Below are 18,284 nucleotides of genomic sequence, written 5' to 3' on the forward strand. Positions count from 1 at the left end.
CAATAGCTTTGATTCATGATCACACCTGGGTGATTCAGCTTTTTTTTTCCTGTAATAATACACCAGGATCGACCCTTCTTGTGGATAAATGACTTGTAACTGTGCTCAGAGTTCAGAAATTGTTAGCAGAGCAGTATTCATAAATCACAAGCTCCCTTGTGGGCGTTTCTCATTAACTACTAAAAGAGTGAAATGCAAGAATAGAGAGTGTTGAACACCACTGTGAGTTTTTCAGATCTCTAATCTGTTGCCTGACATGCTAAAGTTCAGGGTCTCTGAAGGGAAAGAATCCTTGTTCGTTTTTAGCACAAACAGAAGTGAAACTTCTGCTGCAAATCTTGTAATGAAATAAAATGTTTAATGTCCTAATTGAAGCGAGCACCCGACTATGTCAACCCTTGCCCCAGCCTTTAAAACCCCACAATTAGGAGAACTAATGACAGAGTGACTCACAGCTTATTAAGCTAAACAAGCTTAATCCATTCTGCTTTCATTGGTCTTTTAGAAAAGCAATTGAATTACAGAACACATGCACAGAGACAGTGCTTTCATATCTGAGATCCTTAATTACGCCCGAATATTGCCGCAAAGAAACAATATGCTCACGCTTCTTATTCTTATCTTCTTTCTCCCGCTAGCTTTCTTCATTTCGCACTGTGTTTTTTGGCAACTTTTTAATCAGTTGCTTAGATGTGTGGGATTTGCTTCTCCGAAGAAATGATGTCTAGTACTTCTCTAATTAGCATGTGTTGTTTGCTTCCTGTACACTGCTAAATCTGCCTTTCCTCCCATTTTGTTTTCTCAGGTCCAGGAGACTGAAAGACATCCTCGTGAAAGTCAACTCAGTGAGTGTTCTATTTAGAGATTTATTTTTTTATTTTTGCCTTATTTTAATGAAATGAAACTTTTTCTTTGATTAATATGCATCAAGTTTACATACTTTTCTTCGTTTTTTTTTTTTTTTTTTTTTTTTAATGATTGATTTGCAATTAATCTATATCAAACTAGTAATATGCATAGTATAAAAATCTCTTTATTGTATCAATGATATTGTTTTCTTCCTTTTCACTTATTTTTATACATTCTGTCTTAATATTTTGATGGTCAAGTGCACAATGTTTTACATTTTATCATTACTTTGTAGTATAGACCAGTGCAAAGCAGGTATTTTAGAAGTGTGACAGCAGTGCAGTGTATAAAATCATGCCTGTGTTAGCCAGCAGCTTCTGGTAATGTTTACGTCAAACATCAGAATGGGAAAAACGTCGTCTGTGTGATTTTGACCGTGGCATGATTGTGGCCAGATGGGCTAGTTTGAGTATTTCTATAACTGGAGATCTCTTAGGATTTTCAGTCTCTTGAGTTTGCTCAGAACAGTGCAATAAAGAAATGACATCCAGTGAGTGGCATTTCTGTGGAGGGAAAGCTCTTGTTGATGAGAAAGGTCAACAGAGCATGGCCAGACTGCTTTAAGTTGACAGGAAGGCTACAATAGAAAAGATAACCAGTCTGTATTGTTGAGCAGACAAGCATCTCAGAATGCACAACACATCGAACCTTGACCTCATGAGCTACAATAGCAGAAGACCATGTCTGGTTCCACATCAAGAGCAGAAAGCTGAGGCTGCACTGGGCACAGACTCACTGAGGGCAGCTGAAGACTGAAAAAACGTAGCTTGGTCTGAGGAGTCTTGATTTCTGCTGAGATGTTAGAGTCAGAACTTGGCACCAACGGCATGAATCCATGAACCTAACCTGCCTTGTGTCAGTAGTCCAGGCTTGTGGTGGGGTGGCAAGATGTGGAGCAAGTTTTCTTGCCACACTTTGGGCTGGTTAATACCAATCCATCATTACTGGAATACAGACAGCATTGTTGCTGACCATGTGCATATTTTCATGACCACAATTTATCATTTTGTGGCTACGTCCAGCATGATAACGCACCATGCCACAAAGCAAAAGTTGTCTCAAACTGTTTTTTGAACATGACAATGAGTTCAGTGTTCTTTAGTGGCCTTCACAGTCACCGGATCTAAATCCTGTGGAACATCTTCGGGATGTAATAGAACGGGAGAGTCACATCATGTAGAGGATGCAGTCGTGTCAACATGGACCAGAATCTCAAAGGAATGTTTCAAACATCTTGTGGTTTCCATGCTATGAGGAAATGGCTCTGTTTTTAATTGCAATACCGTATTGTACACAGTATAGGGATGTGGTAGCCTAGCGGTTAAGGTGTTAGATGGTCGTGAGTTTGAATCCCAGGTTCACTAAGCTGCCACTGCTGGGCCCCCGAGCAAGGCCCTTAACCCTTCATTGCTCAGATGTATAAATTGAAATTAAAATGTAAGTTGCTTTGGCTAAGGCTTTGTGTCTGCCAAATGCTGTAAAGTACAGTATTGTTCAAAATAATAGCAGTACAATGTGACTAACCAGAATAATCCTGGTTTGTAGTATATTTTTTTATTGCTATGTGGCAAACAAGTTAGTAGTAGGTGCAGTAGATTCTCAGAAAACAAACAAGACCCAGCATTCATGACATGCACGCTGTGCAATTGGGCAATTAGTTGAAAGGGGTGTGTTAAAAAAAATAGCAGTGTCTGCCGTTGACTATACAAACTCAAAACTATATTGTACAAACATTTTTGTTTCTAGGATTTAGCAATCCTGTGAATCACTAAACTAATATTTAGTTGTATGACCACAGTTTTTTTAAAACTGCTTCACATCTGTGTGGCATGGAGTCAACCAACTTGTGGCACCTCTCTGCTGTTATTCCACAAAATGATTCTTTAACAACATCCCACAATTCATTTACATTTCATGGTTTTGCTTCAGAAACAGCATTTTTGATACCGCCCCACAAGTTGTCGATTGGATTAAGGTCCGGGGATTGGGCTGGCCACTCCATAACATTGATTTTGTTGGTTTGGAACCAAGATTTTGCTCGTTTACTAGTGTGTTTGGGGTCATTGTCTTGTTGAAACAACCATTTCAAGGGCATGTCCTCTTCAGCATAAGGCAACATGACCTCTTCAAGTATTTTGACATATCGTTGCTGTCGGCCGGAAACCTTGTATGTCCAAATTTGGTCAATTTCATATTTTTTCACATGTCGATGCTATTGGTCAGTCCCCACGTGGGACTGTTATTTTTACAAGTTATTAACCAATCTAAAGTCTTGAAAATAGCTTGAGTGCAAATCTCATAACTCCATTGGACACTTCAACTGTCCACCTCTTCCTCACTCCGTGGGAGAGCTTCATGTCATATTTCTCCTTAATAAGAGTCGCAACGAATCAACACGTTTTCTGAGGTAAATGTCTTCAAAACACTGCACTCAAAGAAAAAAAATCTTGACCCCCGCTAGTTCTGGTGCTCGTCTGAGGACAGGAATTTAACGTAAGACAATCCACTGCAACGCGGACTAAACCCTGTGCACTGCAGATAAGGTACGGAGTTTTTTTAATTTCCTGAAAAATAACGGTTTTGGAGATACGAGGATTCCGCCTGACAGCGACGATATGCAAACTGATCCATGATCCCTGGTAAGCGATGAATAGGCCCAACACCCAACACCAAAGTAGGAGAAACATGCCCATATCATGATGCTTGCACCACCATGCTTCACTGTGTACTGTGGCTTGAATTCAGAGTTTGGGGCTCATCTCACAAACTGTCTGTGGCCCTTGGACCCAAAAAGAACAATTTTACTCTCATCGGTCCACAAAATGTTCCTCCATTTCTCTTTACGCCAGTTGATGTGTTCTTTGGCAAATTGTAACCTCTTCTGCACATGCCTTTTTTTTTCTTATTTTCTAAACCAACACATTGTCCCTTTTTTCCTCAAATTGCAATTCTTGTTTTTTTTTTTTTTTTTGTGACCTTTAATAGAAGCAAGAAAACTACATAGAAAGCATGAGTAATGTGTTTTAATGTGTTTTGAAAAGCCATTTTAGTTTTAAGAAACAAAAAAAAACTCCACAAACTCATGAAAATAAGTCCTGCTTTATTTTTTTATTTTTCCTTGAGAAATATTGAATAAACAGAAAGTAAACACAACCCCCATGGCAAGATCTGCATGATGCCAGTCATTCGTTACTTCGATGTTTGTAACAGCAATTAAGCTTACTGTTCTGATTTCTTTCATCTCAGCACTTCACGATTCTGTTCACTTCAAGTAGACAATGATGGAGTACTTTCTGTGCACATGATTATAATTATTCCCCCTCGAACTGCGTTCTACTGATGCAAATAAGGCTTGAACGATGTCTAAGTGGACAAAGCAGCTCATAACAGCTTCGTTTTTTTCTGTTTCCTTTCCGCAACACGAAGCTGGTTTTTGCAGGATAGCGTAATTAGGAGAGGAGAGAGAGAAGAGTAGGTGGAAAGGTACAGAACGAGGGAAATGAGAGAGATGATAGAAGATAAACTGTTTGTCATAGCCTCAATGGCATTTTTAATTATGCATGAACGTGAAATTGAATTTTGTAAATGAGGAGAGCAAGTTTGCCTCATTTCTCCTCAGCTTGATTAAAAGTGATAGCTGAGCTTTAAAACTTTTCGCACTGAGACGGGGATCAAGGACAGCAAGTCATCTGCATCGTTAGGAAGATACTGAGACGAGAAATGTAATGACTTCCATTTATGAAACGTGCCGGGATGATTCTGTCCACAGGTATAAAGAGTGTAGAGTGTTCGAGCGGAAAAGCTAAATAGTGGTTCTTTAAGCAGAGAAGGCATCGCATTTCTGTGTAATTAACCCTATGTTTGTGGTTATGATGATCAGATCTTATAGCCTGGGAAATCTTTTGACATTTTATCTACCAAATATAGTTTTTTTTTTCTTGCTTATATCCCAATTCCAAATACATTTCTAGCATTTTAAACAAGAGAAGATTCTCTTTCGAAATGTCTTTTAAATGTCCATTTTCTGTAGGGAATCTAATGTCTACCCAGGACTCATTATGCCCTTACCATCACAGGGCACAACTGCACACACTTTCACACACCTGCACACACACACTACAGAAAATTTACAGATACTGTACAAGGCATGTATTTGTAGACTTCGGGAGGAAACCCCGGAAGCTCCAGAAGAACATGTAAACTCTATGTACGCAGGGCAGAGGTGGGTATCAAACCCCCAAAGCTGGAGTTGTGAGGCAGAAATTCTAGCCATTAAGCCACAAGATTATTGTTCAGGTTTGTTTAACATTTGATTACTAGGAATTGATCTAACAATGCTTCAGTTATTTAACTACCACTTTTCAGTAAACACAGACATAAAGCAACTAAATGTTTAACCAATAATATCCCTTGCCATGTGTCATTGCAGCTAATTTACAGAGCTTGTGTAAACAACTCACAATTTAGGAATAAGGAGAGTTAAATGGCTCATGTGCATGTGTTTGATATCCAGCTCTATCAGAAATACATCAGCCAATTGACAAGCAATACATTGTGCAGTAGTGCATAATTATAAAGGCTTTATTCTTTTCTTCTTTATGTCTCTAGTCTATAACGTGTGCATCGGTTTGGAGCACCGTGTGCAATTTGAAATGCGTCAGCACAGGACAACCCAGGCCTCCAGCAGTCTGTCTTTAAACTAGATTTGTGCGGTAATGTCAAGCAAAATTGCTAAATTTCACTGAGTGTGTTTGAATGGCAATTCATGCTGACATTAGATTAAAACCAAGCTTTAGTTTCCATTTAAAACTATATTTAGCTGGAGTAGCTGCTAGCGAACTGTCTGAGAAGTCTATAATTTCTTCACTGCAGGAATCAGTGCTCAAATATTCAACATAGAAAACAAGCTAGGAAAAGAAATCATTATTGACACATTGGAACATGTTAATTAAAAAAATTACATTTCTGAGAATACAGCCTTTGAAAGCCTGAAGAAGGTTTTCTGTGTGGCACATGCTTTTGAAACAGCACAAGGTCGTGAATACTTGGAAATTGGACTAGACTGGACTATTGTTATAAGGTTTTGGTTGTCTGGATCTTTAAACAAGCTTTAAAGAAGAATGCAGCAGCCCGCATCCTAAACAGAAAAAGAAAGTCAGAGCACGTTATCCCAGTCTTATTCACACCGGCTTGGCTGCCCATTCGGATCCGCATTAGTTCCAGTCTGCCGTATCTCACTAATCTCCTGAAGTATTAAAACCCATTCTGATGTTCCGAACACTTTTTTTTGTTATATCTACACAAAACCAACATAAGTGTAGGAATTCCAGATCAATCACATAATAAAAAAATAAAATCAGACATTATGTACTATATTCATCTACTTTAATCGTACATCATGTACTAACTCCTTAGTGATTGTTGGTTGTTCCATTTAACAGCTGCAACAACTGCTCGTTTATGTCGTCGTGAGTACGTTGTGCACATCTGGCTGCTGCTTACCATTGGCATTACCGGTGTCTGGTTTGGGTAATATCTGTATATGGCAATTAGATTTACTGTCTGTTTGTTCATTGTTCATTTATTATTGTCTCCGTTATGTCTATTAGCTTGGAATGTGAAGTGTCCTTGAGCTGTGGAAAGCTGCTGTATGTAGAAAACATACACAGTATTGGGGCAGAGGCACCTCAAGTGGTTAAGGGTACTGGGTTGTTGATTGGAGGATCATCAGGGTTCCATCCCAACCTCCAAAAGTTGGGATATGCAAAGAAAGAATTTCACTATACTTTAATGTACATTTGACAAATTAAAGGCTTCTTCTATTCTCCTATGCAAAAATTTTAGGCAGGTATTTTCTTTTAAAAATACGTATTTTAATTGTTTGTTTATCTATTAAAGGTAGGGTCTCCGATTTTTGAAAGCCAATGTTGACATTTGAAATCACCAAAACAAACACGCCCCTAACCCAAATGGGTTCCACCCCTGTATTGATAGCTCCGCCCACACATACATACGTAACCCAGTCAACTAATGGAAAGAAATGTGTCTTTATCATAGCTGAAGGGAAGAACAATACGATTGCAGATAAACAAACAAGCAAAAATGACACACAAGCATAATCATGCAAAGGACGGCATATATTAGTTCTGTGAAACAAAGCAAAACCAACGTTACTCACCTATTGAGAAGGAAAAAAGCGCCTCGGCGTCTTAAGTAAACGCTGTTACTACACAAATAACATCTCTTTTCTATCGTAGTAATGTAGAGACGCAGCTACAACCGTGTTTTGCTAGTAACAGCGTTCAGCTCAGGAGTTATTGACTCGGGAAACTCCAGTCTGTGAATATGCGGCCAACTTCCCGCTCCTTCAGTTCTCTCCAGCGCTGGAAAGCTGATCCTATATTAACACGAGTCCTACTTCTCGCCTTATCGTAAGCCTTTCTTCGCTTTCTTTCTTTGTTTTTACCCTCCATGTCAATGTTAAAACCGCTTTCTGCTAATGTCACACATGCGCACTGAACACTCTCTCCGCCGCATATTGACAAGACCCGCCCCTTTCTGCTCATTGGCTACACGTTTGTTTTGAATTTTGTTTTTGATTTGTTTATTATTCGGCCCGACTCAGTTTTCTGAAGCATTTCTCAAAAATCGGAGACCCTGCCTTTAACAAAATGCAAAGTCAGCAAACGAGAAATCTAAATCAAATCCATATTTGGTGTGACTACCCTTTAACTTCAAACTAGCATCAGTTCCTTTACGATTGCACACTTTATGTACACTTGAACAAAGTCAGAGATTTTGTAGAATCAGAATCATGTGTATAACTAACCAATTATACCAGGTGCTAATGATGATCAATTTCATATGTAGGTTGAAACACAGTCATTAACTTAAACAGAACCAGTTGTGTAAGAGCTTAAAACTGGGTGAGGAACAGCCAAATTCTGTTACTTAGATGAGGTTGTGGAAGACAGTTTCATGTCACAGGTCATACACCATAGCAACAAGAGACAAGGTAGTTCTACTGTATCAGCAACGTCTCTCCCAGGCAAAGATTTTAAAGCAGACTGGGGTTTCAAGTGGTGCTGTTCAAGCTATCTTGAAGAAGCACAAAGAAAAGGGCAGGGATTGTTGAGGACCATGGATGCTGTGGTTGGCCAAGGAAACGTAATGCCTCAGATAAAAGACACTTTGATGATGTCCAGCAGTGCTATCGGGAAAGAACTGGCAACCAGCGGGACCCGGTACACCCATCTCCGTCCGGCTAAAATTGGCTTTCATAGAACTGCAGCCCAAAAGCCTTACCTTAAACATGGAAGCAAGGTTAAGAAACTCAACTATGAATGAAAACCTAATAATTCACATGAGAAGTATTTCAAGCGATTGCAATAAAAACTTGACTGAACATATGGCCAAAGGTATATAGACACTATGTGAATAGGTTAATTTTGAGCCCACTTTTTAGCCCATAGTTCTGTGTTGTAGTATAGTTCTGTATGTAGCTCTGTGTATTTAAATCACCAGGGTCCTAGATGAACATTGTTCCATTACACTATGTACTGCATCAGCTGTATATGGTCAAAATGACAAAAAAAGCCTCTTGACTTGACCTGAATGTTGAATATTCCATTCCCATCTGATGGGCATGGATTTGTTTCCCCTCTGATGTTAATACAGCTTTCACTCTTTAGGCCACCCGAGTTCTTCCATTCCAACCTTGGAAAAGTGTGTAGCTCTGCAGCCGAAAATCTGCAGCCACACCAGCTTTTTCGGATACACCATTTAGAATATGTGTTGTATGTGTGTTTTGTTTTTTTATTTCTTTTCTCCAGTGTGGAGACCATAATACCCTCGTTCTCTTGTTTCCTTTGTTTTTCTATTTTCTTTTTCTATTTACATCTTGTCTGAATGTATCCTTGGGCCAGAGTCATAGCTATGAATCTTATGTAAACCAAAATCTGCCTCAGGCCAGGAAACACTATATAGTTTTTATTTTTCTTCTAAACACAGATTACTCCCAGTCAGAGACCAGAAAAGTGAATCCTCACCGACAGAGTAATTTAGTTTTAGACAAGATCTCTCCTACAGCTAGAAACTAAAGCCCAAGCCATTCTTCACAAGCAGATTTTAGCAGTTGGGATTGTGCTGATTATTATCTATTGATTTTAAATCTTATTAAGACAGTATCTATAACCAAAAGATGTGTGTGCTGTTATTTTCGAATTTCTTATCTGGCTCAGCACCAAAAATGTTCCCAATCGCTGCAGTTTTTTTATTTATTTTTATTTTCACCCAGAAGCAATTCTGAGAGAAGCCATCTGTTTAGGTTATTAAGCATGATCCAGGCAAAGCATGTTTTAGCTGACTGTATCATCTCAGCACATTTGAAGAAGTTTAGAGAGGTTCTTGCTTGAGTCCTGGCCTTACAAAGCGAGAGAGAAGGAAGAAAGCCCATTGCGAATGGATCACCTTTCTCTTCATCCTACTTTCTTCTTTCTTCTTATTGTATATCAAACATGCCCTGAAAATGGCTTCTTCTTAAAAAAAAAAAAAAAAAACTGTTTTTGAGACTCTGCTTCTTTCTTGCGTTGATCCGCTGGTTACTGGTGCTCATATATTCTTGCCAACTAAAAGCTCTGGGCTTTTTTATCTACATGGCAAATATTATTCTAACTTGATTCAAGTCCTTGGAGCTGCATACAGATGATGAGATGAGATTTTGAAACACAGTATTCACCTTTAGGTCCATTGTTGTTGATTTGAGCTAGGAGGTTATTAGACTCATTATCAGAGTTTTCCTCAGGCCCATAGACACCTCTAATGAGAGAGATTATAACTGGCTCAAGCTTCCATGCATAACGTCAGATGTGTAATCTAACTAGGATTCCTGACTGACAGAGAATTCTAATGAGCTTTTTCTGTCTGGCTTTTTGTTGTTTCTGTTCAGGCTTAATGTTAAACATTGTGCCACTGTGTATCTCATGTTAGACTCTAATTTCAATTGACCCAACGATTTTCAGCCAGTTTTCGACTTGACACTTGAAACTGTAAATTTACTCAACTCCCCACTGAACTTGACAACTCTAAATTGACACTAAAGTTGATTCTGAACTTGAAATCTTGATTCTGAACTCGAATCTTGATTCTGAACTCGAATCTTGATTCTGAACTCGAATCTTGATCTTGAATCCGAACTTTGATCTTGATTCTGAAATCGAATCTTGATTCTGAACTCAAATCTTGATTCTAAACTCGAATCTTGATTCTAAACTCGAATCTTGATTCTAAACTCGAATCTTGATTCTAAACTCAAAACTTTCCAATCTTGAATCTAGTCTTGACCGTTGACTTGACTCAAAACTATTTGAATTAAATTTCTCTCAATTCAACTCCATTCTAAAAAGGACTTCTAAACTTGGCTATCGACTCTAGATTTAAGTCTCAAATCAACTCTTGAATCAGCTCTCTTTTCTTAATCCACAGCTTGACTCTCAACTAAACTCTAAAATGAACTCTTTTAGAGTTAATTTTACTTATAATTTAATTAATTTTGACTTATAGTCAAAAGTTTTAAACTCTAAACGTTTGACTATAAGCTCTGCTCTTGACTATAAGGTCTGAATTTGACTAAACTCAACTCTAAACTCTACTAGAAACTCATCTTGACAACTTAAAACTTGTCTCTGCTCAGAAGTCTAATGATTTTGTCATTTTTTTATACATCCACTGTGTGTCTTGAGCTTTCGATCGGTCCTTGTGGAAAGCAGTTAAAATAAGATGGTATGAATATGAGATCGATTATCAGAGAATTCCACATGGTTTCATCATTACACAATCTTTCTCGAATGAATAATTATTTTTTTTTTGATCACACAAAGCACATTACAGCATCACTTAATATGTGATGTTTCAGTTGCTACTTGATTGTATTCAAAGTATTTTTATGTGCTACTCTATCTTTTTTTTAATATCTCTTTTTTTTTACTGTTTCTCTAATTTATTCAGTTTAAAAGGGGGGAAAAGGATTGAAGGATAACTTCAAATCACATCATGTAAAGTAGCACAATGATATGAGTCACTTGAAGAGAGCAAATTGGACACTGAAACAATGAACACTGGGTCATAGGTGCACATCTCTCTCTCTCTCTCTCTCTCTCTCTCTCTCTCTCTCTCACTGAACATGGAGATTATGCACATACTGCAGAGAGTATGGTATCCTCTTTGGCATGTTCATAGCTCATCTGAAAGGTGTAATAGTAGCATTGTGTAACATGGTGTAACAGCAGTGGGATGGAGGAATGGAGTCATGGTTGTATGCTTTAAAAAGGTCTCTTTAAAGCAGCCACACAAACCACCCTAAAAAAAAAACCCACTTTGATGGGGGGGCACGGTGGCTTAGTGGTTAGCACGTTCGCCTCACACCTCCAGGGTCAGGGGTTTGATTCCCGCCTCCGCCTTGTGTGTGTGGAGTTTGCATATTCTCCCCGTGACTCGGGGGTTTCCTCCGGGTACTCCGGTTTCCTCCCCAGGTCCAAAGACATGCATGGTAGGTTGATTGGCATCTCTGGAAAAATTGTCCGTAGTGTGTGATTGCTTGAGTGAATGAGAGTGTGTGTGTGTGCCCTGCGATAGGTTGGCACTCCGTCCAGGGTGTATCCTGCCTTGATACCCGATGACGCCTGAGTGGGTGTTTTTTTTTTTTTTTTTTTTTTTTTAATTTAATTTTTTAATGGTTTTTATTTATTTATTTTTTTTGCATTTAATAGTCAAATAGCACATGGTATATTAGGAGTGTTCTTCTGCTGTATACAGCATCCCAACTCAAAAAACTCAAAAAGCAATCATGGATAGCGAATATATGAGTCCTCTGCCTGCAGTCCTAACTATAGCTGGCCGAAAAACACACAGAAAAGATGATGGCCGTCATCTAATAATAAAGAGACGAAACAGACAAACAAGCCTGGTTCAGTTCAATAAAACAGCAGAGAATGACAGGAAACTCAGGGGAGAATCTTTCTAAAACAGAACATTTCAAATTATAGTGGTGGTCCGTTTTAATCTAGAGGGAAACAAACGGATAATCTGGCAATTAACCGGACATTTATTCTCCTTAGTGCTGAGGAATTGTATAGCTATATTCCAGGTGTAACTCTAGATGTATCGTTATAATTTGATGATAAATGAACTAAAGCTACAGATCCATGTTCTGTTTGGGCCACATTTTGTTTTTGAATGTGCATAAAGTGCTATAAATGTTCATCTGTTGTTTGTAAGCCATAAAATCAAAGGATTAAAGCTACAAGCAGCCTGATATTATTGACATTGTCCAAATAAACAAGGACAAGATGTAGGGTTCAATGGCAGATGGCAGATAAACCTCCCAGAAGCCATATGCACTCTTTTCTACCCCATGATTGAATCAGCCTTCTGGTGAAGGAGGGCTTAAACTGCCCTGTTGTTCTCTTGTTTTTTTTTTTTACTTAACAATGATACGGAGATCAAGATACTATTTCTGGTACTCCACAGACTTCGGTTGCATTGTTATGGGACCATAAGGGGTGGGGCTGTACAATGTGTTTACATTACATCAAATCAATTGAATATGATACTAATATTAAACTCTAATCTAGCGTCTAATCTAGTGAACCCAAGCTAAATATACTTTTCAGATGAAGTATGTTCTTTAAAAAGGGGATCTTTAATGATTGTTTGAAGTGTTCTTTGAATTGTTTAGGTGTATTTCAGCAGTATGTCAGTCAGAAAACACAGCAGATAGCATGCACAAATCAAACATCTACTTAACTATAGCCTATTCTCAAATTTTGATGCCACTAAACTCTCAACTAGACTCTCAATTCAGCTCTTATAATGACTCAACATGACTTGCACTTTGACTCTCAACTCTTATCTTGATTGAACTTGACCCTAAAGTTTGACTTTCAACTTGACTCTTGAGTTTGACTCTCAACTCGACACTGACACTCAACTTGATTTGAATTCTGAACTCGACTCTTAGCTCAACTCTTCTGCCAACTCGACTCCCGAGTCACCCATCTACACAAATTTTCCCTCTCAACGCTGTATTCTCAATTCCCTCTCAATTCCTGTAGTTGTTCTCATTTTAACTCGACTCCGAAACCGGACTCTAAACTCTACTCTACTCTCAACTTGACTCTCAGTCCTTAGGTGAACTCTAAACTTCCTTCACAGTTCATAATTATGTCATGATGATGCAATAGCTGCCATGCTTCTCTCTGGCTTTCTGTATGGAAATAAATGATAGCGTTACTAAAGCTTTTATTTAAATTGAGAGGCAAATGAGACAAAACTTGGAATTGGGATTCTGCTTCTATAAGGTTGGCAGTCTTAATCTGGGGATACGATGTTATTATTCTAACTACATTCATGCTTCTTATCATTCACTTTTTCATCTGGGAAGCTCACTGTTCTCTGTCGTGACTCACTCGATATTGCAAATATCCATCTTTCTCTCAGCATGTTGTCATTATTCTATGACTGAATTGAAAGATGATGAAGCTGCAGGAAGCCTGAGAGAAGCCTGTCACCATGGCTTTGTGCTCAGCAAATGCTCCACACACACTCTCTCTCACACACGGGTCTACACACCCACTTAAAAACACACACACACGCACAGACGCTCGCTTTGTTTCCTGGAATCCGAGCCAGTGTGTGCGGAATCGTTTTCAATCCCTCCCCTTGACTGATTGTTTCTCTTCAGTTTCAGTGACAGTGGTGTGTCACTGCAGCAATTACCGCTGGAACGGGACACAAATGAGAGTCGCAAAAAAGACACCAGGATATTTGTGTTGTCACTGCTATAAAAGGAGCAGATTAAATGGTTTGTTGAGGATGTCTAAATGTCAAACCCTGAGCTCCTGGCTGCAGCCTGGAAGAACAGATAATTGCTTCAATTTCAGTGACCTCGGGCTAAATGTGAAAATAAAATCAAAGAAATCGTATTTGTTTTTTTTTTCTTTCTTTCTTTTTACACTGTACCATTTTCAACAAAAAATGTATGCAAAGATATGAATTCGGTTGGACACCGGTAATATGCTGGTATGTTGTGATAAGGAAATGTAGTAATTATATCGTTAACATGCTCTGCTTTACGCTACTGTTGATAACAGCATCAATATTTCCACACACATCCCTTTGAGTTTTCCTGCACCATTTTTGTCTTATTTATTTATTTATTTATTTTTTAAAAAGCAGAGATAATCAGAGAAGAAGTATCGAAGGTGGAACAAAAAAGCCTCTGTAGTATTATGTGCCCTTTTTAAAGTGTATTTCAAAGTAGAATTTTAAGTATATTTGAAACTCTGAAGTTGACAAGAAGGTTTTTAAATACCACTTCACCCCCTGCGGAGATGAAAGTTTATGAACGTGAACTGTACTTAAACATGTATATGCTAATTACTTTCTACTAATTGGTGTAGAATGATATACTGTGCTGGCTGAGAGCCGAAAAAAGCACTCAGCTTATCTGTCCTGCAATAAAATCCTTTTTGACTGTGAGATGCTTTCACCTTTTGTTTTGCCCCACGCTAGAGACGCACGCTAGCGGCACTGCTGTATTATTAGCCTATACGTTAATAATTGGATAGTTAGAATGGCATAATTATTGTAGAGATTCATTTGATGTATTTCAGTAATGTAGGCTGGGAATTTGTACTGTCTAGACATATAAATGTATATAAAACCCACACGTATAAAAATGAACGCTGGTTTAACATACCATGGATTTTACATAGCGTTCATTTATTTATTTCTCTGAAATTACAGCATCTGGATACTCACTGAATCGTAATTTTTTTTTTTACTTTCTGCATTCTGTGTGAGACTAGAATAACTTATACTATTCCGGTAAATATTTTTACTAGATTTTGGAGCTTTCCTGTGAGGATTATTCAGGGTCAGATGCTGATGAAAAGCTGATGTACATCCCAGATTTATATAGTAGGGTTGAGGTCAGGGTTCTGTGCAGAGCATTCAGTTTCTTCCACTCCAATCTTGTCCATGGAGGTTGATTTGCTTTGTGCATAGCAGCATTTTCATGCTGAAACAGGCATAAATTGCCCTTATCTAGAAGGACTTATGTTTATCTCTTTTATACAGGTGGGCAGTTGAGAGTTAAGGGTTTTGCTCAAGGTCCTAACAGTGGCAACAGTGTCAGCTTGGTGGCTCTGGGATTTAAGCTCTGATCAGTAGACCAACATTTTAACCACTGAGTTTCCACTACTAAGTGGTTTGAAGCTCTTAGTTCCAGTTGTAAAGCTACAAGAAATAAAGGCATTCTGTATAATTCTGTGCTTTTAACTTTGCGCGAAGGAAAAAAACACATCTGGGTGTTACTATAGAGTTATACATTTGTCTATATAATTTCGCAATATAGTGCAAATTGATTCGGTGTTGTGGATTCTAATTGTATCAAACCCTACATTTTTGCCTCATTTATAGTTTGGTAAAGAAAATTGCTGAAAAATCGATCCAGAAAAGATCGTACTATGTTAGGAGTATTATTACAGCCGCATTCACACTGCAAGTCTTAATGCTCAATTCGGATATTTTGCTCAGATCTGATTTTTTTTGTTTGGCTGTTCACATTACCTTTTAAAATGTGGCCTATATCAGATACCAGTGTGAACTGTTTGCTGTTTCGAACTGACCCGCATGCGCAAACGAACAATAACAATGACGTCACACGCAGCACGCCGTTGCGCTAAAGTTGGCGAGGTTATGGAGGATGTAAGCATTTTCGCTTTTCTTTCTAAATGTTTGTGTAATGTGAGACGTTTTGAAAAGTGTTCAAAGTGTTTTGAAAATTTTCGGATGTCGAGGGCAACTTTTGATTATTTGATCCATTTTGTAGGCGTAGTCTCTTTTGTGTGCGTACTCGCCGGCGCATAATTGTGACGAATGTCGATGTAGATTGACGTAAAAGTCGCATCAAATCTGCCTTGGTTGTTCACACTGCGGCCACATTGGAAAAAAATCAGATTTGGGTCTGATTCAGGACCACATATGGAAGTGGTCTGAATCTGATTTGAAAAAATTGGCAAGATTTGAGTGTTCACACTACTCCTGAAGAAGTCTGACCTGGTCACTTGACCCCAAAAAAATCAGATTTGGGCCACTTTTACCTGCAGTGTGAACGTGGCCTAAGATCGAAATCAGATTAATTCATGAGCGACCTTGTTACTAATGGTACTTTACGTATCACATCTATTTGGCATCATGCTAAACAAAGTAAAGCTAACAGGTATCACTGTGCTGAGCAGGAAGAATGTGACTTCTATTTTCTTCTCTTATAAATATACAATTTACCCTTCAACCCTTTATCTCCATCTCTCTCAATATCTAAATCCTGACTCTGCTTTATATGTACACACACTCGTATCTCTTCTTCCAGTTTGCCGTATGGCAGGACTAAGAGTATGGATTAAAAAGGAGGGGGTTAGAGGACGACGCTCTGAAGGAGAAAGGAGACGCTTTATATGGAGGAGAGCATCACAGATGACTGGAGCTCAATTCTCTTGTGCCTCATTCAGAGCAATCCATCTCTTTGAGCGGATAGATTCAGTGCTTTTATCTGTAGAGGCAGTTCTTCGCTAGAATACAGAGTGCGCATGCGATGACTGAGAGAGAAAAGAGGAGAAACGACGACCACCAAGAGACAGATGGACAGATAGAGTGAAACAGACAATACGACAAGAGCGAGAAGGAAAGTCAGAGAAAGAGTGACAAATGGAAAGAGTGAGAAACTAAAAGAAAACAGAGAGGGGGAACGACAGGTAGATAGAAACAGAGGAAATGAAAAAGGACAGAGAGAGAGAGAGAGAGAGAGCGTGAGGGGAGAAAGACAGAAACACAAAGACAGAACATGTGTGAGGAAATGAGACATGAGAGAGAGGTAGGAAGGAGGCTGACCCTGTTTCTGAAATGTGCCCTACTCCCTACAAACTACAAAGTGCATTGTGGGTGTTCTGCATCACCTCAGATACATGGTTCAAACACAACACAATTTCTGGATCTTTTACACTGCTTTCAGTCACGCTTGTAGATAAAGTAGCAACATTTCCTTTGTAGTGCACTAGATAGTTGAACATACAGTGTTTGGGGCAGTGGTGGCTCAAGTGGTTAAGGCTCTGGGTTGTTGATTAAAGGATTGGGGTTTAAACACCAGCACTGCCACTGCCATTGTTGGGCCCTTGAGAAAGGCCCTTAACCCTCCCTGCTCCAGGGGCGCTGTATCATAGCTGCCCCTGCGTTCCGACCCCAACCTTCTCAGTTGGGATATGCAAAGAAAAGAATTCTACTGTGCTGTAATGTATATTTGACGATAAAGGTTTCTATGCCACAATTCATTCATTCATTCATTCATTCATTCATCCGTCCATTCATTCATTATTGGATATTTTACACTTTGCTTTCACACATGATTATATATGTATATAATAACAAGGTTTCCTGTTTCACATATATGTTTCTATGTATTATACACTAAATAGGGTCAGAAAGGCCAAATGCCCTATCTAGTGCCTACTGATGTAGTGCATTATACTGTAGGTGGTGTCAGAAGTGTACTTATGGATGTGTATAATTCCAGATATAAATTCCTGTTTAGTGCACTATATAGTAAGCAGGATGTGGTGTTGCAAGTTTGTTCAAAATTTTACGCACTATATGGTTAGAGCTAGTGTTGGAAAATATCACGTTTCCTATTTCGTGCACCAAATCGTAGATATGGAATCGTTCATATATATCAATATAAAGGGAGTGCAAAGGCCAACAAACCGGTGAGGTGAAAAACCATGAAACCATGGCGACCGTTCCATATGGAGACTCATTATAAACAAAACCTTTGGAATAACAATTGACACCGTGAAAACATTAGATTGTCCCTCTACCACAATCACAGTATAAATCACCACCATGCAGACCAACAGATCAGCTGGAACGACTGAAATAATGACTGGAAGGTCAAACCGCACACAAGTCCATTAAAAAAAGATAACAATAAATGCAATTATTTTTAGTACAGATTTTGTTACAGAGGTTTAACAAAAACTATTATTATATGGTGTTGGAATAAAATGAAATGTTACACTTGGAAATGTCCTTGTTTACCTGGTTAGAATCATTTTGTTTTGTTTACAGCACGGTAACCTACACTGATTTGGCCTTCAAAAATTTGGGATCAATTGGACATTTTTATCCATTTCAAAAACATAAAATGAATCAGATGAATTTTAAAGGAAGATCTACTTTGCCACAAAGAGGGCCATAATCAACAACCTTCAGTCCTCTGATTCAATCTCATGTTACGTTTGCTAATTCAAGTTAATCATTTTCTA

At 38.6% G+C, this 18,284-nt stretch overlaps 1 protein-coding gene across 1 annotated transcript in view; it reads left to right on the forward strand.

Annotated features, from left to right (window-relative positions):
* Window positions 1–18,284, forward strand: part of b3glcta (beta 3-glucosyltransferase a) — a 158,675-nt gene that overhangs the window by 37,992 nt on the left and 102,399 nt on the right. Inside the window, exon 3 of the mRNA XM_060888076.1 lies at window positions 806–845. Coding sequence (XP_060744059.1) covers window positions 806–845 — 40 coding nt within the window. The remainder of the gene's footprint in view (window positions 1–805; window positions 846–18,284) is intronic.

This window comes from Tachysurus vachellii, chromosome 15 (genome assembly GCF_030014155.1).
Source record: "Tachysurus vachellii isolate PV-2020 chromosome 15, HZAU_Pvac_v1, whole genome shotgun sequence".
NCBI lineage: Eukaryota > Metazoa > Chordata > Actinopteri > Siluriformes > Bagridae > Tachysurus > Tachysurus vachellii.